The sequence below is a fragment of the Alligator mississippiensis genome, chromosome 3, assembly GCF_030867095.1.
Source record: "Alligator mississippiensis isolate rAllMis1 chromosome 3, rAllMis1, whole genome shotgun sequence".
In the NCBI taxonomy this organism is placed as follows: Eukaryota; Metazoa; Chordata; order Crocodylia; family Alligatoridae; genus Alligator; species Alligator mississippiensis.
Window position 1 is genome coordinate 14,725,663 of NC_081826.1, and position 27,272 is coordinate 14,752,934.

Consider the following 27,272-nt stretch of genomic DNA (forward strand, 5'->3'; position numbering starts at 1 on the left):
GGATACCCTTAGTTTGATGCTTTTTAAGCGTTTATGTCAGGTTTGCTAACTAACATGAAGAAAGAGCCATCAATAGGACCCTTTTATTTTTGCCAGTGGTGAGTTTCAGAAAAGACAAATTCTGCGCCTTTGAATTAATACTCCTATCGTATAGTGGCAGCGAGGTCGGCAGAAGCAGCAAGATGAAAACAAAATGATGGGTAATTCCCAGAGAAAGGTCTAACCAGTTTAGCCTTGGCACAACTGAAAGGCAAAACTACTAAATAATATTTTGCCTGTTTCCCAAGAGTGCATTTTTATTTGGTTTCTTAAATCTGACTACTTGCCGATGTATTAAAATTCGTTAGGCCTGTAGCTTAAAGATAACTTAAAGTGAATCCTAAATACAGTTACAGGTTTCCTGCCTGAGATGGTATTAAGAGCTGTCATCATTTTCTTGGTTATGACTGTGACTAGTATGTAATGTTTTATACACAGCAGCCTCCAGACAAAGCCCTCAGCTAAAAGGATTTAAAGCTGACTGATAAACTGATACTGCAGGGAAATAGCCTTCCTTAGGAGGAATGAGGGCAGACAGATCTGCTGGGGTTAAATGCCCCTGCCAGTACATCTAAGAGGTCTGGCCTGATGCTGGATCCTGTTGGAGGGTAAAACTTGCACGTTCATCTGGTCACAATATCAACCTGCCTCTCTCCCTTCAATGGGTAGAGTTTGGTCAACCGTGGATGAGGGTCCATGTGTGTGGATGGCCCTTAACAGGAATTATTTGCAACACGAGTTCTAGGTACTGGAGAGAACGTGGGCTTTCCTTATGTTGAGATCATCTGTGATGCCTTCACATTTATACTCACGTGGGCGCTTTGGATCCATGCTGGACTTAGCTTTGGACCCGTGCTGTTGAATTGGAGCTTTGCCTGAGTAAGGACCACGTGATTGTGCACATTTCCAGGCCCTCTGAAAGGCAGGCCTGAGGCAATAGGATGTTTGGGGAGGCAGAAAAGACCCAATCTCGTTGGATGCTGTCTAGATATTAAAGCAATACTTAGAAGGTATGGTAATAAGAAAGGGTTGGTTAGTTAAACCATGCAACCCTCCCATGAGAAATGAATGTAGTAAGTCACAGTGCGATTACAGCTGAGATTTTCAACCATGTTTGTGAGATTTAGGTGCTTAAATCCTTTTTGTGCCTTTGAAAATCTCAACCTAACGGGCTTTCTTAAGTTCAGGGAGAGGGAGTGAAACTCAGGTATGATGAATTCTGGCTGTAACCCAAGAAGCACTATGTCATGTGCCACTAAAATTGATCCTTTTCTTGCTGGCTACTTGAGTCTGGTATTTCATTTGTGGTAAATGTGTTGCTACCAGCTCAGTCTATAAAACCTTCTCAGTTGTTGGCTGTCAGTTAACATTCATTTTTGCCTCAACTCTTCATTTTGCCTGTCATGTATTGGCTGAATTCAGGCATTGAGTTGACAAGCTCTGGACAAGCCAGCAGACATTTTCAACTGAGTCTGTGTAAATTGACTGGTCATTCTGTAAAGAAGTCGCTTTGTATTGATGGGACTGGCTAAAGGGAACGTGGATGGAGTTCCCCCCTAGTATGCTTTGTTGGGGGACTTGCCAAACCGTTGCATGTTAAAAAAAACCAACCAAGAAAAACCTCCCATAAAAATAGTTTGGATTTCTGAAATGGAGTTTTTTTTCCCTGTATTCCCAGCCAAATTGGCCAAATACATTTCAAATCTGTGAGTCAGTCCAGAACCATAAGTGGTCCTTCTACCGCCAAGCATCCTCCACCCCCATCTGGGGCTTTAGATAATCCCAAAACCTTTGGCAGGCATCCTACTTGCAGGCCCAAGCCCAGAGGGTTGGGTTTTGGATGCCCCCAAGTTTTGCTTGCCCTTAGCCATAAGGCCGAAAGAGCAAGCTCAGGAGAAGTCTCCCATTTCCATAAAGTGGGCATAAAGCCAAGGTTAACCATGCATCACCTATGCGGGTCCTATCCCATGTCAGCAGAGCGGTCTTCCCTGGGTGTGACTAGGAAGCCACTGTGGTGATCGTGGTATTTCCTTTAGGTTAAGCATAGGACCACACTTGATATGAGCCTTCAGCTACTCTACATTTACATTTATATTGAAGTCAGAACAGAACTTGGCCATATTCTTGTTGTTTGGCTTGCAGTATACCAGAGCATTTTCAAAAAGGGACTAGATAGGCATCTGGCTTGGATGGTTTAGGACTAGTGCACCCAGCACTTGTGCACAGGGCTGGACTAGCTGACAGCTGAATTCCCTGGTAAGTCCCTATGAGTCTACGAACACATCAAATTCAATACCCTGTTTTTAGTATTAAACCAATTCCAGTAGAAACCTCCAGTTGGAAATGTTAGAGTTTAGAGCAGTAGAAGCTTTGTTCTTGCCTGCTGCTGTGCATCCTGATTCAGAGCGGCATTTAAACACCCGCTTATGTACTTTTGCTGAAGCAGAACCATGGGGATAAAGGATGGAGCTACAGTAATGACTCTGTCATGCAACTTGAGAGATGTGGTTCCCGTCCACGTGCTGGGCAGCCTTGCATAAATCTGTCCTTAGTTGCCCATTAACAATTGAGAAATACCAAGGTGTTAACAGTTCTAGAAAGTAATTTATAAGGCTGTGAGGTCACTTTAAAAGCCTGGTTAGAGTCCAATAGACTCTAATAAAAATCCTGAGTTATATGATCCAGGATTTCAAGTTCATTCAATAAGAGAATATAGAGACTGTTGCTTTAAGGTGTTTGGGCAAATATTCATGCAGCTTCTAGCTCCTATATGTCTCTCAGACCAGCATTTAAATTCTCCTATCCTATTGTGATCCCACTACTCCTGGAATGACTAGTCTCACTGATTTCTGCCGCTGATGTGTTTTCTGATTTGGGGAAGACACCCTGACTATGTCAGAGTTACCCCATCTGTACAAAGCAGCATAAGAATATCTACTAGAGGGGGTTTCATGAGGCTTTATTAAGAGTCATGTTTTAAGGGGTTTGAGGAGTGCTGATTAAAGGCTCAGCATGCTGTAGTTTTGACCTTAGACTTGAGGGCATATAGGAAAATATGGACTCTTCCTGAAATTAGAAAGCCATCCTTAACATACAATGCTCCTTTGTGGTAGCTCCATTCTACAGGTTGCTCTACCTCTCTTCTTTCAGTAAGAGCAAGGTTGTGGAGTCATTGTAGGTAATACCTTCCACCACTGAACAGGAGCCCCACTGACGGCAGTGCAACTTCTTGTGCCATAGGGCACACAGATGTTGTATAAAGACGCCTGCCATACTGGCTTTAAATAATTCCCATTATCATTCATCAGCAACACGTCCCAAAATATTTTTACAAAGTGGTAACAATCCCATATTTGGACTTGTATAATCATTTTAGGGCTTATGCCCTCATTGATTCATATCCAACTGCTCCTGGTTGCAATTTGGATCTAGATACTTCTCTTTAATATTAGGAAAGTAAAGCTTAAAGGGTTTCTCAGGCCACCAAATCTGTGTTCATAGACAATCATGTATTCTAAATCTCCTAAGAGTGGTCCACTGCAGCCCTTCAGATATCCAGAGTCACAAGATACCTTGTGAAAATGCAAGCAGAAACACCTGGGGCAAAAGAAGGGGTTGCCAGTGTTCACTGTGGATGAAGGGAAGAGTTTGTCTTTGGAATATATTTTTATTCTCAAAGCGGCAGAGTTAGGAATACGCCTGTTGTTCTAAAATCAGCCCTGTTTTTGGTGGGAAAATAGACTTCCATTAGGTCTGCTGCCCAGTGCTTTCCTGCAAACCCGAGTGGCAACCCCCAACACTTAGGTATAGAATTACATCACTCTAAATTCAACCCCTTTCCAGTGTTAATTGTCTGCTTGTCCTCTGAAGCTATTTCACCAACTCATTCTTGAGAGAGGTGCTGGAGCTTCATTTGTGCAACCTTCCAAACTTTGCCCAGCCAAAAATATTGACATACCGTTCATCTTTTCAATCATCTTTCATGCTCCAGTTTGAAGTAATGCATTTGCAAAGGTCTGTAATTGATGATTGCATCTTGTATGACTAGCTTGAAATTCCGTGAGTGCTTTTAAAGACACGGGTAATGATGCTAGTGAGGAGAACTGAGAAATACAACATCATATTTTTCTTTTAAAAGATAATGAAGATTTGGGGTGTTTTTTACCCAATTTGTAAAAATGACACATTTTTAAAACCTGCTTCAGTAATGGTTGAACTATGCAAAAAACCCTGTAGTTTAACAGGGTTCCTAACTACAATTTTCAGCACAGTCCACAAAACACAATGTAGTCCTCTCTTCCTTAACGGGCACTGGTGAGACTGCAATCCATCACATCCTGGTGAAAACAGAAGAAAATTCAGTCTGATTAATTTTTTAATCCCCCCAAGGGTGACATCACAACAAGGTCTACAGCCTGGAGCAGCTCAGATGAGTAATGGATGTGAATCATACGCTTTAAATTTTTCAAAACCTGCTGCAAAACCAGGATGAGAAAACAATGCTACTATTTTTAGAGCTGGATCATAAAGGTGAAATATCAAGGACTTGCTGCACAGTAAAGTTTTTGTAGGGTCAGAATCCTTGCAAATCGCTATCACCACGACAAAATACCCTTTACTACAGCCCTAACCAATCCTACCTGCATCCAAGTGCTTTATTGCAATAGTAGTTTTCTCCTATCTTCTACAGTTCTGTCTGTTGGAAGATGGCGATGAAGGGGCATTAATTAAGGGGCAACATTACTGGCCTTCTGCATTCCAAGCCATTACAACTTAGGGGTTTTCCTTAAAGTTGTAACATCTTTCCTTAAATTGCTTTGTCAGAGGCGTTTCTCCCTGTCTTGTTCATTGGAGCCATGGGCATGTGGAACTGATGAAAGGGAAATCCTTGAGTTGATAGCTGAAACGTGGAAAAAAAAGAGTAGAAAAACGCACAGCAGGTTGTCCTGAGCTCAGTGCCTCATGCTGCTCTATTTAAGACCACCCTTCCCAAAGGTGAACAGGCATTAGATGTATGTTGGTCATTGAAGGACTTGGTGTAGAGCAAAATGGTATCACAGCAGCCAAATTTTCCTGCCCATTCTCCACCTTCCTGTTTCCGTTCTGATCCACCTGCCTGCTCCTTTGGGCCCTGCTCAAGCACCATGCGTTGGGAGATTTGCCATTGACTTTGGGTATGGGATCAAGCTCTTAATTAATTCTTTTACTTAATTTCCCCAATATTTTTTCAGCGTGAAATTCCCTGATTCACCGATATTCTCCTTTTCTTAGAGAGAGAGAAAGGTTGGGGGGGAGAATAACAAGAACTACTTCAGGAAACCCATGGATAATCTGATATGTCAGATTTTTTTCAAGCATTCTGGAAAATCCTCTTTCTGATACAGCTGATGAACAAGAAAGCTCAGATATACCAGCTGTATCAGAAATAACAAGCTATTGCCTGTAGGATGTTTAGATGCCAAGAAATATATTTAGATGCATGCACATATATACACACATGAATACACCTCAATGTAAATTATCTACCTGTGTATTTCTTCAAATTGATATCCAGTTTCACGTTAACTAAACTCTGTGCATGCCTCATATTATTAAAAGTGCTAAATATAAAATTTCTTAATAAAACCATCCAGGCTATATAACAATGAGGCAAAAAGCAGCTAGGATGCATATTTTTTGAGTGCCATCTACTGGCACCTTATTTATTAACAACCTACTAATACTTAATAGATGCAGATAGAGCACTCCTTTAATGGTACCCATTTTAAGCAATCGCTTTCATTTATTATGGGGTTAACATTTATCATGAGGTTAACTAAAGTCATTGCTCTGAGCCAGTATTTAGCTTAGGTTGTATCTGTGTCTTTCCTAGACCTGAGTTAAGGTCATTTTCTCTCCTAACTACAATATTGGTCCCAATAAAAAAGATGACCTCACCTTGCAACACCTGCTTCTTGGATTCACTTTCCACTTTTAATATGCTTTTCATGTGCCACTTTAATTTTCTTTAATATTTTCAGTTGCAGAAAGAGAAGTTCTCTTTATTCATCATAGTATAGTTTAATTCAGCAAGGAAACGCCCATGACCGCTTCCATTAACTTGACTCTCTGAATCCACAGCTCTGGGAAACTGGAAAAACAAGGTAGGGAATAGGAAGTATGGCCTCAGTGGGTATTAGAAGCAATATCTAGATATTTCTAACTGAGGAAACTGTAGGTCCTTTGGCTGCTGTAAATTGCCATTGTTCCTGTTAAGTATGGACTTTCCCTCGAGAAAGATGTCCATGTTCTTTGCTCAGGAAACCAATGTCAGCACCATGCTACCAATTTGAGTAACTGTTAGCTATATTGCATCTTCAATTTCTGTTGAATATTATAGAGGTGGCCATGGGGAGATTACACTGTTGAGTAGCCTACAACTTCGCTTGCAAGTTAGGATACTAACCTGAACAGAAAATTCAGTGGTGGTATTAATAGATATTCTTTTTCTTGGTGATGGGTGAAGATTGGTGTCCATGCCGGTACTACTAGATCTGTCAGATGCCTTCTGTACCCTTGGCCACAAAGCTGTTTTCACCTCTGTACAGATTGCAATGACTCCATTTTTATCTAGCTGAGGCTAGAAGAGGTACCACCACTCAGCAGGCAGCCAGATGCTCAGATAGTAATATCCATATAACCTTCTCTTTAATCTCAACCCGATCTGTGGAACAGTTGGTTTTGCTCCATTAGTATGCTGCCAATTCGAGTTCCACAGGCTTCTATCTTGTTTCCTATTCAGTAATTGTAAAGAGTGATTAGGAGGTGTGGGATTTGCAATAGATTAATGCAGGAGTAATTGAGAACAGCATTTGGCCCATCTACTTGCAAGATACAGTGGAGCCAGGCTTGTAAGTTTATAGTATTGTACAGAGCCCTTGAAAAGGTATCTATATTTAGTCTGAGCTGGGACTCGGGAGTAGATGACAGAAAATGTACGACCCGGTATACTTGTAATTTTATCTTAACAATTAGCAACATTAGACAAAGCAAACTCTCAGTGTAAGCTCAAGCTTTTTAGCTCGCTGCCCTGTGTAAGCAACTGAAGAGAAGCTAATATCCCCTGAATTTAATTTGCCTTCAGCTGATGCCGCTTGTCTCTTCTGTTAATGTCTGACCCAGAAGCTTGGGCTCTGTGGGACATCAACTAGCTGGTAGGATTGCTACTAAATGGACTTTTGAATCCAGGACTTGCTGGACCTGAGGTATTGGAACAGCTAGTATTGAAAAGGTCAAAACTGCAATAAGGAACCAATGGGTGGATTTGTAATGGTCAGTTTGGTCTGTGATTTCTGATCTATGGAACTAATAAAAGCTGAGCTGAATGACCAAACAATAATTTCAGGAGTTGAGAAAACAGATTATTTTTTGTTTGCAATATTAGCTTGTGAAGCCCTGAAACTCCAGTATATTTTTAAAACTGTCAAAGATTATGTTAAAAAGAGAGTGGAAGAGAAGTGAGATGGATGGAGTCAAGTCTTGGGGTGAAGTGAAAATAAACAGTTGAATGTGTAAATTGGCCGTTATGTTTTTCAGCTCCAGTGATTGAGTCTCTTTTGGCGAGGCCACAAGTGCTTTTTGACTTGGTACAGTACAAGACAGAGGAAGGGCTGTCTTATCCAGACGGACCATGTTGCAGATTCACTGTGGAAGCATTTGGTTTTCAAGGGCTTTATGGGTGTATCTGTGACCTTTCCTCAAGGAGACAACATAGTATTACCAACTGCAAAGGGAGAGCACAAGTACTTTCAAGAGTCTAGTGCATGATAGATTTCCCAGTTAGCTCCATAACTCAAATACAGACTTAATTATGTGCTTTCTATTAGGGGCATGTTGAATCATTTGGTATTAGATAAACAACATCCGACTCCTCATTGCAGTTGTTTCGTTTGCACTTAATGTTGGGACCTCAAGATGTGTTTAATAACCTTAAAAGCAAACTCATTCTTAATGGGCTTATTTTTATAATGTTATAGTTATGGAGATAGCTCAAGTAATTTCAAGTGCTGTAGCCTCCATTAAGATCTTTAAAATGTTATCCTTGCAAATAATTAATTTACCCTGGTTTTACCACAACCAAGGGTGCATTGGCAGAACAATTTAGTCTTACCATGGATCCAGAGGCACGATGCTGAGCTTGGTCTGGACTCATGCTGATGACTGACAGCAGTTGACCTAGCTGTAAATAGGTACATGGTTCATGGTGGTGAATCAAAGGTGGGAAGATGTGATGCTAGATACTGTCTTTTTGTATAGTGGTTGCTGTAGAAATTGGAGTGCCATAACTGTGTTTGTGAAATGAGTCCCTAGGCTCAGAACAGACTGTTGACTTTGATTTACCGCAAACGCCGGGATAAGTCTAATTAACTACTGATCTGGTGCTGTTGATACCCCTCATTTTATTGCATGGTTGTTTGTTTTTTAATCTTCAGCCCCCAGTTCTTACAGGCATGGGATCACATGAGACTCTTCATTTTTATTAAGCCATGCAAGTACTTTACTTCACTGGTTGTGAAGAAAAGCTGGCAGACATGAGCTCCAGTGACTCAAAAATAAGTGGGCTAAAAGTCTGGCATCATAGCCGAGGTTCAGACATCCATATCAGACAGGTGCCATTTACTTTTGTGACATGTTTATTCATCCCTCCAAAGAAGAGGGGATATTAGGGATTAAGCTCATGGTGTCTTTTCAGCAAAATACCATGTCAGATAACCTGACCCTTGGTCTCATATGCTTTTGGCCTAATTTTTGTTGAACAGAGAACAATTGAACACATTCATGAAAAACACTAAGGCCCTCATTCAATAGAAATATTCCTCTTGATTTAAGTGGGCTTGGTTTCAGATTCTAGACGATTACCTGCACCTTAAAAATGGAAGGTCAGTAGCACAAAAAGGGACTGTTAACAGAGGTGTAAAGTCAAGTTTACTTGGTTGTGTTGATTCATGTTTACCTTCGCACAACCGCAACAGAAAACAGGAGGCGGACGGTGGAATAAGGGCAACCTGTGTGGATTGTTCTACTTGCAACCAAGGTTTCGTGTCAAACTCAAGCATTCCTCAGGACCGAACCTCTGAGGGTTTAGATGTTGTCCATCACTAGTTCTCATCCACCAGATTCAACATTAACCTTCAGCTGGTTCTTGAAGAGACAGACCACAGCAGATCTAGGTCAGAAGTACTAAGGAGGAAGTGTACATTGTACCATCTCGGCAATAGTTTGTGCCTTTATTTTAAAGATGCAACCAGCATTAAAAGCCATGTCTGTGTAATAACAAACCCAAAGTCAGCTTCCATATGACATTAGAAATTCAAGAAACTGAAGGGATCAGCTGAGTCATCCAATCCACCTCTCTCTCAGGAGAAAATTATTCCCCATTGCCCATTTGCGAATGTTTTGTCCAGTGTTATGTTAAATTTATCACAACTTCCCTTAAGAGATTACTGTTAAGGAATGGGGAAGGGAAAAGATTGGCGTCCTATGCTCTATAATGACCTCTTAGAAAAAGAACGTAGTACAAAGTTGAGGCGGTATTATGTCTGTATATGGGAACAGTGGGCTTAATTCTGCAGCTTGGTCAGGCCACTTACACTCCTGTACCAGCCACTTCTACATCCTTGCCATAACAGTATGATAAGAAAGGGCCTAGATGCAATTAATGTACAGGAAAGGTATGGCAGGGCTCAGCTTCACTATCCCTGATCTTCCATGACTTCAAGGGACTTTATTTCAGCCGTGGCAACTCTCAACATTAGAGCAGGCCTTTTATGCTCTAACACTGGAGTCAAGAGGTTGTGAACCATTCAGCCATGACTGACTTCTTATGACCATCCGCTATGTCTGACTGCAAGGCAGTGGAGAATTGTTCCCAGATGTACGTCATATGGGTGAACAGATAAGTTGGGGACATGACGTTGCAAATTTGAAAGATGCAAACATCGAAGAGGGAGAGGAATTGTTCATGATGCAGAAGGAGAGACGGTAAAACTTCCTCGCATTCCACTTGAATAACTTCCTAGAGTAACTTCCTATAGTGTAGTTCATAGTGAAATAGTTCAAGCTCCAGTGGTTTTGCTTGGGGGTTTATGGTGGATCACAAACTGAATGTAAACCAAGTATGTGATGCCACTGCACATCGTGTTCTGATATAACTATAGGAGTGTTGGATGTAAGATACACAAGGTGATTATCACATTTACTAGGCTTTGATGTGAATTCATATGGAATAATGTCCCCAGTTTTGGGTACCAAACTTGAAGAAAGATGCAAACAAACTGGAGGGAATTCAGAGACAGGAATAAGAATCATAAGGGGTAAGTTTAGAAAACCTGTCCATGTGGAACAGTTGAAGTAATTGCATATGGGTAGTCTAGAAAACAAGGTTGAGGGGAATTGTGTAAGTCTTGCATGGACAGCTAGAAAACAGAGATCAATTGTTCTTCATTGCTGGCCAGTAGTGGAAGAAAAAAAGTAATCAACTTAATGTGTGCCAAAGAAGATTTCAGTTGGATATTAGGAAAAAATGCAAACTATTACAGTGGTAGCCAGTGCCAGAGCTTCATTATACGTATTGTAAGATTTCCTCCTTGGTGGTTTTCTTAAGAAAAAGTTTAGAAAATGCCTATTAATGGTCTAGTAAAACTTGATCTCGCCTCAGTGCAGGGGAGCAGACTAGACGATCTCTTGAGATCCCTTCCAGCCCTACATTCCTATGATGCTATGGGCTAGGTGACCTAATAGGCTTATTGCTAGTTTAATGGAATCAATTCAGATCTTCCAGGCAAAATTTTGTTTCCAACAGTGGCATACATAATGACTGGCAAAGTTATAGGATTAAATGCTGGTTAGTGCTGTGCATTGTTGCTAAGATGAATGACAGCTACATAATATACGCCAAGAGATATGAATCAGTTCTATGGATGTGAGAAGTATGCCACTGCCAAATGCATGATGGTTGTTTAAGGACCCAATACAAATACTTAACAGGAAAGAAAAGCATGGAAAGCATTAATGATGATGAGAAAAAGCCAAGACGAGGGTTGGCAGCAAATCACATGTGGCTTGCCATGCCATTGGCAGCAAAAATAGTCAATGCAATTTTTGCCTTTATACACCAAGGCATCATATCATGAAGCAGGAGATAAGAGCAACTCAATCAAGAGGTGATGAGGGACCGGAAAGGTCACCTAATCTGACTCCCAACATCAGTGATTAAATTGCACCCAAAAGAGCCACTGCAGTACCAAGGAAGTATCAACGAAGGGGTGGAAAGCACGCTGTCCAAGTTTGCTGATGACACTTAAGATGTGGGGCGAGGTGGACACACTTGAAGGGAGAGAGAGGCTGCAAATAGATTTAGACAGACTACAAAAGTGGGCAGATGAGAATAGGATGGGGTTCAACGTAGACAAATGCAGGGTGCTGCACCTTGGAAGAAGGAATCCACAGCACACATACAGGCTGGGGAGTTCCCATCTTGAAAGCACAGAGGCGGAAAGGGATCTCGGAGTCATTATTGCCTCCAAGATGAACATGAGCTGCCAATGCCAGACCGCAGCCAGCAAGGCCAGCCATACCTTGTCATGCATCCAAAGGTGCATCTCAAGCCGGTCCAGAGACGTGATACTCCCCGTGAGTGTCACGTATGTAGACGTGATGAGGAACAATGGTCATAAGCTAATGGAGAATAGGTTTAGTTTAGAGATCAGAAGGCAATATTTTTCAGTTAGGGTGGCCAAAATGTGGAACCAACTTCCCAGGGAAGTGGTCCTCGCCCCTATCTTGGGCATATTCAAGAGAAGGTTGGATGATCACCTGTCTGGGGTCTTGTGAACCCAGCATTCATTCCTGCCTGTGGCAGGGGGTCAGGCTAGATGATCTGTTCAGGACCCTCCTGACCCTAGCTACTATGAAACAAGCACAGAGGAAACTCTGGGAACAACAACCATAACAACAATGGTTATAAGTCTTGGGGGTGGACTATTGAGGACAAATGTAAAAGAACAAAGGGCTAGAAATTATATCATAGAAAACAAGCCTGTACTGATGGGCTGATGGTCTAGAGCAGGGGCGCACAATCCCTGGCTTGTGGGCCAGATCCGGCCCATGGCATCATGTCATTCAGCCCATGGGGCTCCCACCAGGTCCAGAAATGGTGAGACCACTACCCCACTGCCAAATTTCCAGACCCATGGGGAGCCCTGGGCCCTGTGCACTGGATCAAGTGACGGATCCCAGTGCACAGGGGTGGTGCTGGGCCCCAGGACCGAATCCCAGCATGGGGGGCAGTGCTGGATCCCAGGGCCTAATCCTGTTGCAGGATGTCATGAGCAAGGGCACTGGGTCCCCAGGGCCCAATCACAGTGTGTGGTGGTGGGAGGGGGTGGTGCCAGGCTCCCAGGGCCAAATCCCAGCGTGCAGGTGTAGGAAGGGGTTGGTGCTGGGCTCCAGGACATGATTCTGGCATGTGTGGCCCAACCCAACCCACAGACCAGCTCCACACCATCATCTGGCCCATGGTGCCAAAAGGTTGAGCACCACTGGTCTAGAAGACCTCATATTAGTACAAGATGTCAATGATTTGAATACTAAAACTCATCAAAACACTCAGTGATGAGGCTCTGGCTTAAGTTTTGAGCCTGAGAATCTCAGTGGTGAGGTACATACTGAAATGCTTTGCTAGACTGGGTTCTAGCTACACAACTGCTCATTTTCATGTTGTAAGTATATATAATGATTCCACGTTCTCCATTGTTTAGGACAGCAGGATTGACTTAATGCAGCTCTTGCCTTTAAAAAACAAAAGAACGAGCACAAAAAAAATTAAGAAAATGCCATGTTGTAACATTGTTTTCTGCTGGAAGTTTGATAGAATTGTCTTCATTTGAAACTGTCATGTTAAACAGGGATAATACAATCTGAGATATTAGCGTGTCTGTTGAGCAAATGGAGCCATCGTCTATTATGTCAAACAGCGTTGTTACAGATGCTGCTAAAATGTTTCAGGAATAAAATCAGGCTGCTCTGGTGAAGGCTGATAATCTCCTCTAAGAACTTCAGCTGCAGACTTCAAATAAAATATTGCCTGCTTACAGATCATCCTGACTTTTCAAATGCTGATTAATTGCTTATGGTAATGCGGAACAGAAGAAATACTTTAAATTCAAGTCAGATTTCCATAGGTACAATACCGCGTGTTATTTGCTTGGATGAATGAATCAAAGTTCAGAATATATGAAGACCCCAGAATTGCTTATCTAAGGTTCACCTTCAAAGAGGATATGATTCATCTGCCATTTTAACACCGCTCGTAATTCACTATCAAATGTGCATGGAAAGTGAAAAGGGAACATATCTGCATGTCATCAAAACTATGTTCTTCAGCAATCCCTGAGCTGGTCTCTACCTACAGGAGGTCAAGGGTGGGATGAGGAAGGGGATTTGCAAGGGAGCAGCTCTTCTCAATCCAATTGAATGGGATGATTCCTGAATTCACAGAATTTTATGGTCCATTTGGATCATGTTTGAGTGAGCGGTTACAAGTGATTCCAAGGTGGCATTGGAAGCACAAGAAAAAACCTTGTCATGTTGTCCGTCTCTGTAAAGGTCTTTGCCAAGGAATGTTGCCTCCAGCTAATGCTTTGCTGCATGGTGCATGGACGGTTAAGAGTTGTGAATTTGTTTTCTGGCTAACAGTTCCAAGCTGTAGACCATTTCTTATCTGTGGAGTGTACTGAAGTGACAGTCTGAGATCAAAAATGGTTGGAAAAAACAGTGTCAGGTTAAATTGACCTCAAAGTCTAGTTTACTTTTGATTCTAGCTTGACACATTTTATCTGCATTGGTTTGTTAGCAAGATGGTGTTATGGGCCAGATCCTCAGCTGGTATAAATGTTTAGCTCTTTTATGCTTTTCATGGTAGACCCAATGGAGTGAAAAAACTAGTTAAATCATCTCCTTTGTTTCACCTTCTCCTTCCCTTCATGCAAGGTCATGGTAGCACATCTGCTGGAGAGAATCTCAAAAGTCTGTTGGTATTCTGTGAGAGAGGTGCTTTTTTTCCCTGCCAAGTGACATAGGTTTGTATTACAGTGCCACTGTGTCTCTGAGCAGTTACTAGCTATGGATTGAGGTTGACTGGGCAGAATTAATGTGCAGTGCTGCCGGAAAAACAAGGAGGGATAAATGACCATCATGTTAAGTCATGTTGAGTGACTCCATCTAAGAGAAATGGCTGTGGTTAAAAGACAGTTAGGTATGTTTGGGAGTGGGGGGAGTGTGTTCCTCCAATATGGAACTGCCTATTGTAGCTGAGTCACCAGGACTGTGTCTGTTGTAGCAGGCCCTGGAAACTAGGCTGGTGGGCAAGGTCAGCCATAGAAACATTCACGCATCCTTAGGCCTCATTGACATTTTTCACAGCCCCATGAGACATGAAAATTAGGCCCAAATCTTCTTCTCCTGTTGAAGGTCCTTCCCTCTGCAGAACGGTCTTTATGGAGCACAGGGAAGGGGGAAGAAACCGGAGACCTGGCTAATCTCTCTTTTCAGCATCCCAGGCTCTAGATCAGGGGCCAGCAGTTATTTCAGCTGGAGGTCCACTTAGAGTTTTGGTGAGCTGTCGAGGGCTGCAAGGGTGGCCCCGCCCCCTGGTTGCCATCTTGGGGCTGGAAGTCCTGCCCCTAACCTCTGATGTTTGCCACTGGAAATCCCTCCTCTTGCCCTTGGAAGTACTCCTTTTGGGAAGGGGGTTTGCATTTGGAACTGGAAAAGAAAAAAAACAAATTATGTATTAAAAATCAAACATCCATAATAATATATTTTAATTTTATTTTAAAAAAAAATGTTGTCCTGATATGTTTGTTTTTGCTGTATATATAGAAGTGATTGCATAATAGCTCAACATGAAGTCTTACTCTTGTATCTTATGGGGTTGGTGAGGGGTATGGGTGGGCACTATGGGGTTTGTTGGGGGGCTGTGGGTGTGTGCGTATGTGGGGTCTGGGGGAAGGTATGGGAGTATGTGTGGATGTGTACGGTGGCTATGCAGGGGTTGTGAGGATGTGTGAGTGAGTGTGTGCGTGGGTGGGTATGGGGTTTGTGGGGGGCTGTGGGGTGTGTGGAGGGGAGGGTGGCTGGGGGTATGTGTGGTTGCATGTGTGCTGTGTGCATGTAGCAGTGAGTGGGGATCCCCCAGAGGTGTGCAGGTATGAGTGGGGGGGAAGGTGTGGGTGGGTACGGTGTTTGCGGGCTGTGTGATTGTGTGTGGGGGAGGGTGTGGTAGTGGGTTCTGCAGGGGGAGGGTTTGAGGGTATGTGGGGTGTGCATGGGAGCCCCTGCATTCACACCCCTGGGTTGGTCAGCCATCACCCCTGCCCTGCAACAGCCCAGAGCCCACGCACCCTGCGGCGCCTCCCCCATCCTACCTGTACCTGCTCTGCACCGCCCAGCCATTGTACATCTTGTCACCCCTGGGCATGAAGCAGGGCTAGGGCAGCTCCTTCCAGCTGCCACCACTGGTGTCCCCAGCCCCATGGTAGTGGTGGGGACCAGCACGCACAGCCCCAAACCTGCGCGCCTCATGCCAGCTCCAGGCTCACCTGTCTGGGCTGAGCAGCAGCAGCTGCGCAGAAACTGTTGTTCAGCATGGGGGGAAAGCTCAGAGGCAGCAGTGATGGAGCTGTAGGACAGCCTGGTGCAGTGCAGGCTCCAGGCAGCTGCACCAAAAACTACCCAGCAGTGGTGAGGGGGAGAGGGCTGCTTTCCCCCTATGCCAAGCAACAGTTTCTGCCTTGTGCCACCACTGCTGCTGCTGCTCAACCCAGATAGGCGAGCCTGGAGCAGGCGCTGGGACCCAGGCTCAGCAGCAGCAGCACGGGAGAGAAACTGCTGCTCATCACGAGGTAAAAGCACCCATCTCCCTGCCCCCACAACCACTTCCTGGTACAGCCACCCAGAGCCCACGCAGAGCTGCCTTGCATCTCCTCTGCGCTGCCACTGCTGCCCTACTGGGCAGCCCAGAGGTGATGGCAATGTTGCTACACGTGCAAGCGCTGGCAGTGGCAAGGGGGAGGAGCCACTATTGCCCCGCACTGAGCAGCAGTTGCCACTGCCACTGCTCAGCCCAGATGGGCAAGCCAATTGCTGGTATGGGGCATGCGGGGTCAGGGCTGTGTGCTGGTCCCCACCATGGACCTGGGGGCGGCAGTAGTGGCAGTCCAGCTGCAGAGCTGCCCCAGCCCTGCTGCATGCCCAGGGGGCGGCAGGATGCTCCTCGGCCAGGCAGAACCAAGGGACCCGCCACGGGCTGGACAAAGCCATATTTTGCCCACCCCTGCTCTAGAAGCATATTGGGATTTCACTGTTTAAAAACACACTTAGAATTTACTCAGTGAATAGTGGATTATGATATCTTTTTCAACATGTGGCCTTGGTGCAAAGGAACAGTCAGATAAGGCATTTCCTGAGCCACCGTTTACTTTCCTTTCTTGGCACTCCCTTTAAACTTTAATGGTTTGGCCAACATAAATCTGCCTCTTAAGTGTGAATTTCCTTCATTATGTGGATTTGTGTTTGGAAAGCTTGGCCTTTGCATATACAACCATTTTTCCTGCACAGTCTATGAAGTCCCATTGCTTTTGACTTCCCCTGTAGCTGTTCCTCCTTGGGTTTCAGGGTGGCTTCACACCGGTGTGTGAATCCACTGACTGTGGGATGAGGGTCATAGTTTTTTCCCCTTGTTTGTTTGGAGATCCTCTGCGTCAGGGCAGAGAGGGGTAGTGGTGAGAACAGAAATGTGTAATTCTGAAGCACAAAATGCATCCAGGCAGGGAAAATACCTGAAGTGACTTTCTACTTGCTCTTTGAAATCGGCTCCTTTAATATCATCAGGAAGCCTTTCATTATTGCCTACAGAGAACGGTCCTGGACTATGTCAGACCCTCACTTTCATTGTCATCGTTAGATATTCATATACTGTTTTTCCCAGCTTCTGCTCACTGTGACAGTAAGGACTCAGGCCTAGCATGCCTATCAGCTAATTTCTGTGATAAAAGAGAATTTTTTTCAAGTGGAACAAAGATTTTGCTCTTCAACCCATCTGCTTTCAGGTGATCTTGAGAGAGAGAGGGTAGGAAATAACAGAATTGTAGCAGCCTTGACGTTCAGGTAAAGGCAGCTGACCAGATGAAACAGATGATGTTTCCTCTGTTGATCTTATCTAGAACATGAGAATACCTTCTTCTCCCTCTCACCTACCAACCTCATGGTGAGGGGGGAGCAATGGGGAAGGTCTACAGAGGAATGGCCAGGAAGAAGTAATAGGCTTGTTAGGATTTCACTAGGTTCGTGGTCAGACCCTGGGGCCTTTTCAGTCTCTTGGCAGAACAGTGTGTGATGTGAAGAAACCTTCAGGAAGATGTTCCCTCTCATGGGTTTTAATCTGGGCAGGACTGAGTCACGTGTTGATGCCAGGCGCTGTTACATAACCAAAACTTAGATTAAATTTCCTGAAGAGTGGGGAGACCCAACACTGTTTGGAGGAATAGAGATCCAGTTTCATTTGACCTCCCATGTTTTTGTCTTCACACAAAAGTATTACAGCTTGTTCGAAACCACACTAACCAGGGGAAATTCAACCTCAAACCAAGTCAGATTTGGAGACTGCTGAATTTCATGACTAACAACCCCATTTAGAAATCCATTTCCCTTCATGCTGCTGTGGACAGAGCTGCAAGTCAATACTTCCCTGAATACACTTTGTTTTCATTTGTACCACCCCCTCTTGTTCATCCAGGCTAAGTACAGACAGTCAAAAAGCGTGACGCTGAATTAGACATTTACCTTTGATTCAGGAAATGCAGCCACATGCCTGCAGTGGCTCAGGCCAGAAGCCGGGGGGCGCTAGAGCATGGCTTTCTGGCATGTACCCAGCACCGGCTGTAAGTTTGCTTCCTCTTTCTGCTGCACCCAAGGTCTCTGGGATTTGCAGTCCAAAATCACAGCAACAGGATTCTGTAAGGATGCTAATCAGTTCCTCTTCCTGCTTCCAGGTGCCTCTGGGATTCATAGTCCACAGGCACAGCCACCAGTAAGTTTGAGCGGTGGCCTTCCCTGGCCCCAGAACCCAGCTAGGGTTTGCCGGGAGGGTATGGGGGGGGGGTCAATCCCCCCCCCCCAGTAGACTGGGCTGCATTCCCAGCTGAGCAGACAGCACAGTAAAGTCCAGGGCTGGAAAGCATGCTGGGATGCTAGGGGACTGTGATTTAACTTGAACCAGGGAGGAGTCTGGGATAGAAGTTTCATAATCAGTTGAGTCTGATATTGATACTACGTTCAACAAGGTTTATCTTCCAGCCATTCTACAAGGTTTACGTGCGCTGAGCTTCTGTTCTGGTACAGGTTTAAACCAGTTTCTAATTACTTAAACTGGTTTATGTGTAATGTCTGTCCCTAGCCCAAGTCAGTTGCAGGCCTCCAAAGGAAACATATACCTTGGAGCAGATAGGAGGCAAAGTCCAGCTGCAAGCTAGAGGCCATTTTTTTACATAAATAAAATTCAGACTTCAAGAAGAAAGCAACTCCGAGGACTTTCAGGCTATCAGCAGAGTGGGAGGGAAGGGGACACAATCATCCCCACCAGTTTCCCCTTGGATTCTGTACGGACACTGCAGAATGCCTCTGTATACTAGTATGGTAGTCTAGGCTTCTTGCAATCTTTTCCCATGAGGATTTTAAGCCTAACCCTCGGGACACAAGTCAGGAGACTGGTAGTGCCTAAAGCACTTCTTATTTTCAAAGTTGAAAAAAACAGCTCTTTTGCACTTGGATCCCAGAGAACCAGACAGATAAGTCAGGCCACTCTTTGGAAAGGTCCCCTGGCACTGACAGTCCAGAAGGATGGTGTTTGAGCAGCCTGATAGTGCCAACCTGACACATTTTGAACCAGCTTATCAGACTCTTAAGGGAAATCTGCAGTGGTGTTGCTGTGGGCATTGATGCAAAAAGCTTTTAAGAACGTGTCTGAAGGAGAGGGAGGAGGAGGAGGAGGTGTCACTAGTCAGTAAGCTGCCTCTTGGCTTGTATGTGAGGGAACATAGGAAACCTCTAACTTCAAAGCTGCTCCTACAAGATTGACTTTAAAGAGCACAGATTTCTTCTACCAGTCTTGTCATCTCCCAAACAGGGAAGCTTATACATTTTCTTAAAGCTGTTCAGCCTAGGAAAACAGAGAGAAATCCAATTTTGATAAACTCCAGGCAGGGCAGAGACTAGAGCAGAAAAACACAAAATCCACACTGACCCTCTGCCATTTTGCAAAGCAGGACATTACAGACAAGGAGCTGGGCCTCCACAGAGGATAACTTCCTTATTAAAGCTCAATAGATCCGTGGTAATGATACCTCTGGTTGGATTATCTGTGGAGCTGGAACCTACTAATGGTTGATCAGGCCCTTTGGCTTTGAGCCATCAATAACCTCATTAACCATTAAGGACACATCAACCCCATTGCTGCAGTCTGTTGCAGCTGGAAAAGTTTGCAACGTCCTCATCTATCACTCCAACTTGCATGCTGCAACCACAGAAAAGTGCAAGAAGGCCTCTCCGGGGCTGTCCCCAGCAGCTGCTCTCAAACATAGCAGAGACGGAGCTCTTGGCAGTGGCTGCAGAAGGACATACCAGAGCAGCCTCGCTGGCACATCTTCAGTTCTGGAGCACAGAAGCAAGAGCAGATGCGTGGGTGTGCTCAGTGCCATGCTGGCCAGAACTTATTGCTGTCCTGGTGTAGACATGCCCTGAATGCAGTCTAGCTACTAGGGGTTGGTGCCCACCATGGCTTAGCCTGAGTTGCGTTTGTGCTCTGTCCTTTGCTGAATGACCAGTAGGGTTGATAAGGGAAAATGGAGTCTCACATCTAGGTTTGAATCTAAGGGGCGGTGGTTAAAGAACCAAAACCGACTGGGTGATGTATCAGGGCCTGCAAGGACACAGTGGCGCTGAGTCTCAGGTCCCATTCTTGACTAAGACTATCTCATAAGTGGCTGGAGGAAATCTCTTGTAAACTCAGTTTCCCCTTTGGACAGAGATAATGGCCCTGGCCTGCTTCAACAAATAAGCTGGCGTTCTGGGTGTTTTCTGCCACCCAGAAGCATAATGAGACACCTGGGGCACCAGCCCTGGCATCACTTAGAGATGGCAGTCACTACCACTGCTAGCCCAGGTGCCACTATTGCAACAGCTGGCCTGACCTCTGCCACTGCTGCCACCCAGGGCTCAGACCCTGGTGCCTTTTGGGCACGTTCAGGCATGAGAAGTAGCCTAAGGATGGCAGGTGGGACACAAGCCCTGGCTGCTGCCTAGCGGAGGGGATGCCAGAATGGAAAGGTGGGGGGCACCTCACCTTTCCATCTCTCCCTCCCCACTGTGCTTCCTCTTGCACTTTCTGTCTCCAACCTCTGCAGCAAGTAGCTGCAACAGCACAGGAGCATGTCAGTAAGTGAAGGGCATTCTGGGAAATGTAGTTCTGTAGAGCCACTGCAGAGCTCACTGCTGCTTGAGAAAAATGCTGGCTGTTATTTTTGCTGCTGAAATCAGAAGGGTTTTTTTTGTCCACTTGATGTGGGCGTCTGCAGCAAAAAAATGAGCTGACGTCTCCTCTCAGCAGCAGCAAACTTGAGCCACTGCTTCTGCATGGTCCCCACTGCATGAGACTCTGGAGCCAGGGGTACAGGGGGAAGAAGGACTGCCCCAGGTGCATTCCTGGCCAGTTGTGCCTCTGGATGCAAGGCCAAGGATCACCTAAGCATGAGGTCAGGTCTCTTATTATCCCTTCCTCGAGGGGCCATGTGTGGTGAACACACCGATGAAGCATACACCGTTGCTTCTTACGTATATTAAGAATCCACTGTTGTACCTGGGTTTTCAATCTGGCATTTCTGCCCCATCCTCATTCTATGGGGACATTCAGTAGTGAATCCTCCAGAGAGCGGTGAGTGTGAGTACTAGCACAGGTGACTGCGGTGCCCAACACCTGAATCTCTCTGGTGCATGAGAGACCCTTTCCCACCTTTAGCTACAGCATGCCAGGTTGTCCATTTTCCAGCTTCTCCAGGACCTACTGCTGAGATCCTGGCTACATTTCTCTCCATTTCTCTTTCTGTTCACTCTTCCCTTCCTTGGCACTGTCTCAGCCTTCTTCTGAAATAAATCATGAGCTTTGCTGATTTCTAGGACAGCCACGTCCAGAAACAGGAACTCCCAGAAAACCTCGGGTCACTTGGCATCTCCACTTGCAATTACTGACTGTACAAGCTTATGTCAAAAGTGGAAGGGAAGAGGAAGGATTGGTCATTACATTACATTCAGAGATAAAAATCCCTAAGGAGGTGCGAAAGCAAAAAGACCGTAAAACTTTCTGGTTCCCTTGACTTGCATATCTATGGTGGTCATCTACACTTAAAAAATTAAAGCTGCCTTCAAAAGCAGGTCAGATCTCTAGCACTCATTTCTCTGGTGCAAAGAGCCGATAAGCGTTACTCGAGGAGAGCTAAACACAGGAGACTGATAAAGCAGGCAGATTCAGTCCCAGAAGGGCTGCCCTTCTCTGCTTGTATTACCTTCCGAAAAGGACTTCTAGGAGTCAGTCTGCCCTCTACTTGTGTCTTCCTGTGTGCTTGGTGCACTGCTGTGGCAAGAAAATACAAGTGGAGAAGGGCAACTCATGTAGTTTAGGCTAGAAGCAGAGAATCATAACGTGGAAGGACCTCAAGGTCCCTCCCTACATGAATGTAAGAATGCAACTCCTCAGTCATCCCCGACCAATGATTATCCAGACTCGTCTTGCAAATCTCTAGTGAAGGAGTGTCCACAACTGCCCGGGGCAGTCTGTTTCCCTGCCTCAATAGTCTAATGGTAAGGCAGTTTTTCCAGATACCTAACCAAAATACACTTCCTTTCCATATAAAACTATTGCTTTGCATTCTTCCCTCTGTGGCAAGGAAGACGAGTTCATGGGATCATAGAATAGACTGGCTGTGTGGATGTGGGGAGAGCAGTAGACGTGATTATCTTGACTTTAGCAAGGCTTTGGATACAGTCTCGTACAACAGTCTTGCAGGCAAGCTAAGGAAGTATGGGTTGGATGAATGGACTGTAATGTGGATAGAAAACTGGCTGAAGCATTGGTGACTACTTAGAGTGTAGTAATCAATAGCTTGATGTCTAGTTGGCAGCCAGTATCAAGTGGAGTGCCCCAGGGGTCATTCCTGGGGACGGTTTTGTTCAGTATCTTCATTGATGTAGAAGGTGGGATGGAGGGCACCATTAACATGTTTGCAGATGACACCAAGTTGGTGGAAGTAGTAGATACACTGGAGGGTAGGGCTAGGATTCAGAGAGACCTAGAGAAATTGCAGGATTGGACCAAAAGAAATCTCATGGGGTCCAATAATGACAAGTGCAAAGTCCTGCAATTAAGACGGAAGAATCCCATGCACCAGTGCAGGCTGGGGGCCAATTGGCTAAACAGCAGCTCTGCAGAAAAGGACCTGGGGGTTACAGAGGACAGAAAGCTGAATATGCTCCAGCAGTGTGCCCTTGCTTGGAAGAAGGCTAACGGCATACTGGGCTGCATTGGTAGGAGTGTTCCAGCAGATCAAGGGAAGTGATTATTCCCATCTGTTTGGCACTGATGGGGTCACATATGGAGTCCTTTGTCTAGTTTTGGGCCCCCCACTATAGAAAGGGTGTGGACAAATTGGAGAGAGTCCAGCAGAGGGCAGCACACATTGGGCGGGGGGGGGGGGGCTGGGGGACATGATTTCTGAGGAGAGGCTGAGGGAAGTGGACTTATTTAGTCTATAGAAGAGAAGACTGAGGGGATTTAATAGCAGCCTTTAACTCCCTGAAGGGTCTTCCGAAGAGGATGGAGCTGGACTGCTCTCAGTGGGGACAGATGACAGAACAAGGAGCAATGGGCTCAAGTTGCAGCAAGGGAAGTTTAGGTTGGATATTAGAAAAAACTTTCTCATGAGAAGGGTAGCAAACACTGGAACAGGTTACCCAGAGAGGTGGTGGACTCTCCATCCTTGGAGGTTTTTAAGACCCAGCTAGACAAAGCCTTGGCTGGGATAATCTAGTTGGGGCTGGTCCTGCTTTGAGCAGGGGGCTGGACTAGATGACTTCCTGAGGTCCCTTCCAACCCTAACTTTCTGTGATTCTGTGGTTGTATGACAGTGACCAACAGGACTGTCCATAAGTCCTGGAGAAGGAAGCTTGACCAGGAACTTCTCTTTAACTGTGAGGCTTTTGCCCTTTCCCTGGGCAACATCCAGTGACTTCTTGGAGCTGTGTGTATGGTCCATGGTTCTTGCCTCAGTGTCCAACTGTCTGTCACTCATATTGACCATGTCAGCTAGTTTCATTCCCATCTCTTTTCTTATTCATTTATTTCATTCCCCACAACCAGCTGATTGATTTCTAGGTTTGGTAGCTTTTGTTGCTTTGATGGTTCTGCTATGATTCCCAGTTGTCAAGTGGATCGTGTCTCTAGTTGACTGATCAGTACAGTGGAGAAAATATTTCGGAGAGCTGGATCCCTTCCCTCTGTGGAGGTTCAGCACCCTCCAGTGCTTAAAATAAAGGTAGCACTTGAGAGGAAATGCAATGAAAAACATTATTTTGGTTGATCTTCAATATAGGCCTGGTACTCCTTGGTCTTTCAGGGTCAAATCTTAGTGAAATCTTTCTGCAACAGTGATTTCCCCTGAATATTTCATCAACTGTTTAATTAACTCTTCCGTAGATTTAATCCTTTCTTCCTGATCTCCTCCACTCTGTCTCTCTTCCTGTTCTGTCTTCCCCAGCTCTGCTGCTCAGTCCACTCCCAGTCTCCTTGCCTTCCCAACCCAAGACCCCTCCACCAAGCTCTTCATTTCCATCTCTAAGTCCTAATTTCCTGGACCAAACATTTCCATTTCTCTACCTACCTCTTTGCTCCTTCCCTGATCTACCTGTTCTCTTCTTCATTCTGTCCTTGTCATGATTCTCTGTCTTTGCTGTCTCCCAATCTCAACCTCCCTCCTCAGACACTGTTTTATCTTAGTATTTTTTGCTTTGGATCCAGGCTCTTTGTCCAGTCAATCTCAGTTCTTCCTGTAGTTTTCCATGAGATAGAAAGCAAAGTCTTCCAAAGTCTTCTAACCCCGTCAAAAGGTATACACCTTCCCAGGGTCTAACCTTGCTCCTTAGCATGGAGAGAGAGATTTTATTGCTTCAAAAGGCAAAAGTTGCCAGAATAATTTAATGCAGGTAAAGCAACATACCTTTCTCTGATCTCGTTCTCAGCAACAGCTGAACTGTCTAAAATGGGTTTTTCCAGCTTGAGGCAATTTTCCTGACATGGAAAACATCAGCCCAAACAGTTTTTAAATTGGGTAAAGTTATCAGCAACAGCCCAAGGAAGTGGCAAGCAACTTTAATAATAAGCAGCGTTACCTGCTGCATCTATAATAATATTGATTGAAATGAAATCAGTAAATCAGATCAGTACCGTGCCAGGGTAAGAAGACTGTTTCATTGTTTGGAATCCATAAAGAAATTCATTAAAAAAAACCTCAGGGAGCTGTGTAGCACCTTCTGTCACAAAAATCATATTGGGGAAAAGAGAGAAAGAGAGAGCTCAGGGAAGCCAGGGAAAAAAGGCTGGGACTGATGTCTGTCAGCCCTGTTTCAGCTCTGCAGAGCATAGCTGGGGGAACGTAATGTCTCTGCTGGCTACTGGAAGAGATGACGGTACGGGCCACCGTACGGGAGGTGATGTTTGGGGGAAGTCCCTGCACTGATTTTACTGTAGGGGGCAAACTCATTCCCCAACCAGGTCCAGAGGGAATGTCTTGTTTCTTTTTACATACGTCTGATGGGGCCAACACCAAGCGGGGAGCAGTACTGTTGTGGGTAAAGGAGTACGTTGGCACAAGAAAATGAGGTATAAACTGGCCAGGAATACGTTCAGGTTGGAGAGATGAAGACATTTCTGAATATCAGAGCTGCGAGGTCCGGGAGCAGGGAGGACAGAAATCTAATTGTGTTAGGTAGAGTGTGAGCAGCTTGTGAACCAGGTCTATATGACATGGGTGCCTGCAATAGTTGGGAACTGGGGTCAATGCCTCCAAAGGGTCCTTTGCACTTCTTCCTAGCCAGGATGCTCTGGCATGGCTTCCAAGAACAATAGAGTTCATTGTTGTTGGAAGGGGGGTGGTTTAGGGCCTTCTTGCCTTACAAGGTGCCCAGTGCACCTTGGCTGATAACCATCTCCCTTGCAGCAGGCAGTTTTGGATACAGTGAGCCTGGAAACTCCTTTGTGAGATGGTTCAATGTGGTTCTTTCAGATGTAACAGCGGTGAGAGTTAAAGTTGCCCTGTTTCTCATCTGTCACAAAACTCAATTTCCTGTTGCCATATTGATATCGTCTGAGTGATCAAAGTGACCTGGAAAGAAAGATTTTCTTCAGAGCCATTCTGTTCACATAGCCTGGAACTAATATTAGCAGCTTTTTAACATAAATCAAGTACGTCAAGGAGCAGAACTTTGTCTTTAGGATTGTTCCCATCTCTGACCCCTTATTTTTCCTTAGCTGCACAAAATAGTAGGGAGAGAGAGCACTAGAGTATTCCCTAAAGTTGTATTGGTGCCAAAATTCCCAGCATATGGAACTGTTCGTGCAGTGTTTCTGGTTTTCAGTGCGTGCTGAATAGATTTTCTTTGCTGTTATGGCAGTGCCATCTCATTATTAATTATTGGCATATGCAATTCTAAAATGCCCATCATGGGGGTGAGACCTATGCATCCTGCATACAGTCAGTGCAGACGGGAGGTAATATCCACAAATGAAATGTCCATGAACATAGGAACACTAGGCTTGAGGGACCGTCAGGGTCACCGCATTCAGGCCCTTGCCATCATTCAGTCATGTCTTAAAATCCCTTTCGTGACCATAACAATATGCTCTTCCTCCTCTCTTCTCCTCCCATTGAACTTTTGAAATTGTAGTGACGGCCAGAGGCTTTTATGAAATTAAGTAATATTAATTAATAAATAAAATTCTCTTCACCCTCTCCACACTGTGGGTCCTTTTCAACAACAGGACCTTACAGCTCTGGGATGTACCCAGCACCATGCCCTGTTTAGCAGTATGGGAAGAGCAAAGCGGTCCTAATCCCCCTGACACCTCTTTGTGACTCCCCAGGTTCAGAACCTTTGATCTCAATGAGAGCCCATCCCACACTGCTCACTGATGGTAAGTAGCAAACCCTTTAAGGCCTCCGCGTGGGATGCTAGATGGTCCCTTTTTAAACAAGTAGATTCAGAGGTAACAATGCTGTTTTCTCCTTTTATTTGTTCCAGGTTTCTCATAGTTTTGGGGTGTTTGATCTTAGCCGTCCTAACAACTTTCAAAGAATACGAGACTGTTTCAGGAGACTGGCTGCTGCTGTTGGTAAGTTGACGGAGATTATAATGGCACATTTGCACCCATTCAGCAGGAACAAAGACTCAGCACCATCAGAGCTTGGTGGCCTGCATGCAGTGACCATGTTTTTGTGTACTGAGGGTCAGATACGTGGCCATCACTACATAAAAGATCTAATGTTGGGAATAAAAGCAAATGGTGAGTGGGGAAAAAATTCGGAGTCCTATGGTGTTAAAGTGGGATTTTAAGTTATAGATCTGACTTCTCCCACTGGACATTGTTGTGGGAGCAATGAGAGCAATTCATTGGGAGCAATGGTCAGTGCTGAGCACTTGAAAATCCAGCTTTTAAGGTCAGTCCACATGCTACCTCTTGCAGCTTTCTCTTGGGTCCACGCTTTGGTTAAAGGGATGGCACCAACTTCAAAATCACACTTCCTCCTGAAAAATAGTGTTCCTGGCTAATGCTGTACATCACAGTTAAGGTGACTTTCCTTAAAAGAATTTGGAGAAAATAAAGCCTTCTCTCTCTGCTTTTCACCCTGTTTGTTTAAGGCATGGAGGATAGGTCCGAGTCGCTCTATAAACCAGTTTCCCCTGTTGTTAATGTAGGTTTTTCACGCTGCAGAAAACGAGACAAAAATATTACAAAAACGCATAAGTATTTGCTCAGGCATGTGACATAACGAATATGCATTTACTTCATATTGTGAAATGGTCTTGGCTTCAAG

At 44.8% G+C, this 27,272-nt stretch overlaps 1 protein-coding gene across 2 annotated transcripts in view; it reads left to right on the forward strand.

Annotated features, from left to right (window-relative positions):
- KCNQ3 (potassium voltage-gated channel subfamily Q member 3) overlaps positions 1-27,272 on the forward strand; it is a 272,131-nt gene that overhangs the window by 192,622 nt on the left and 52,237 nt on the right. For both annotated transcript variants that reach the window (XM_059723739.1, XM_059723741.1), the window contains exon 2: positions 26,479-26,569. In XM_059723739.1, coding sequence (XP_059579722.1) covers positions 26,479-26,569 — 91 coding nt within the window. The remainder of the gene's footprint in view (positions 1-26,478; positions 26,570-27,272) is intronic.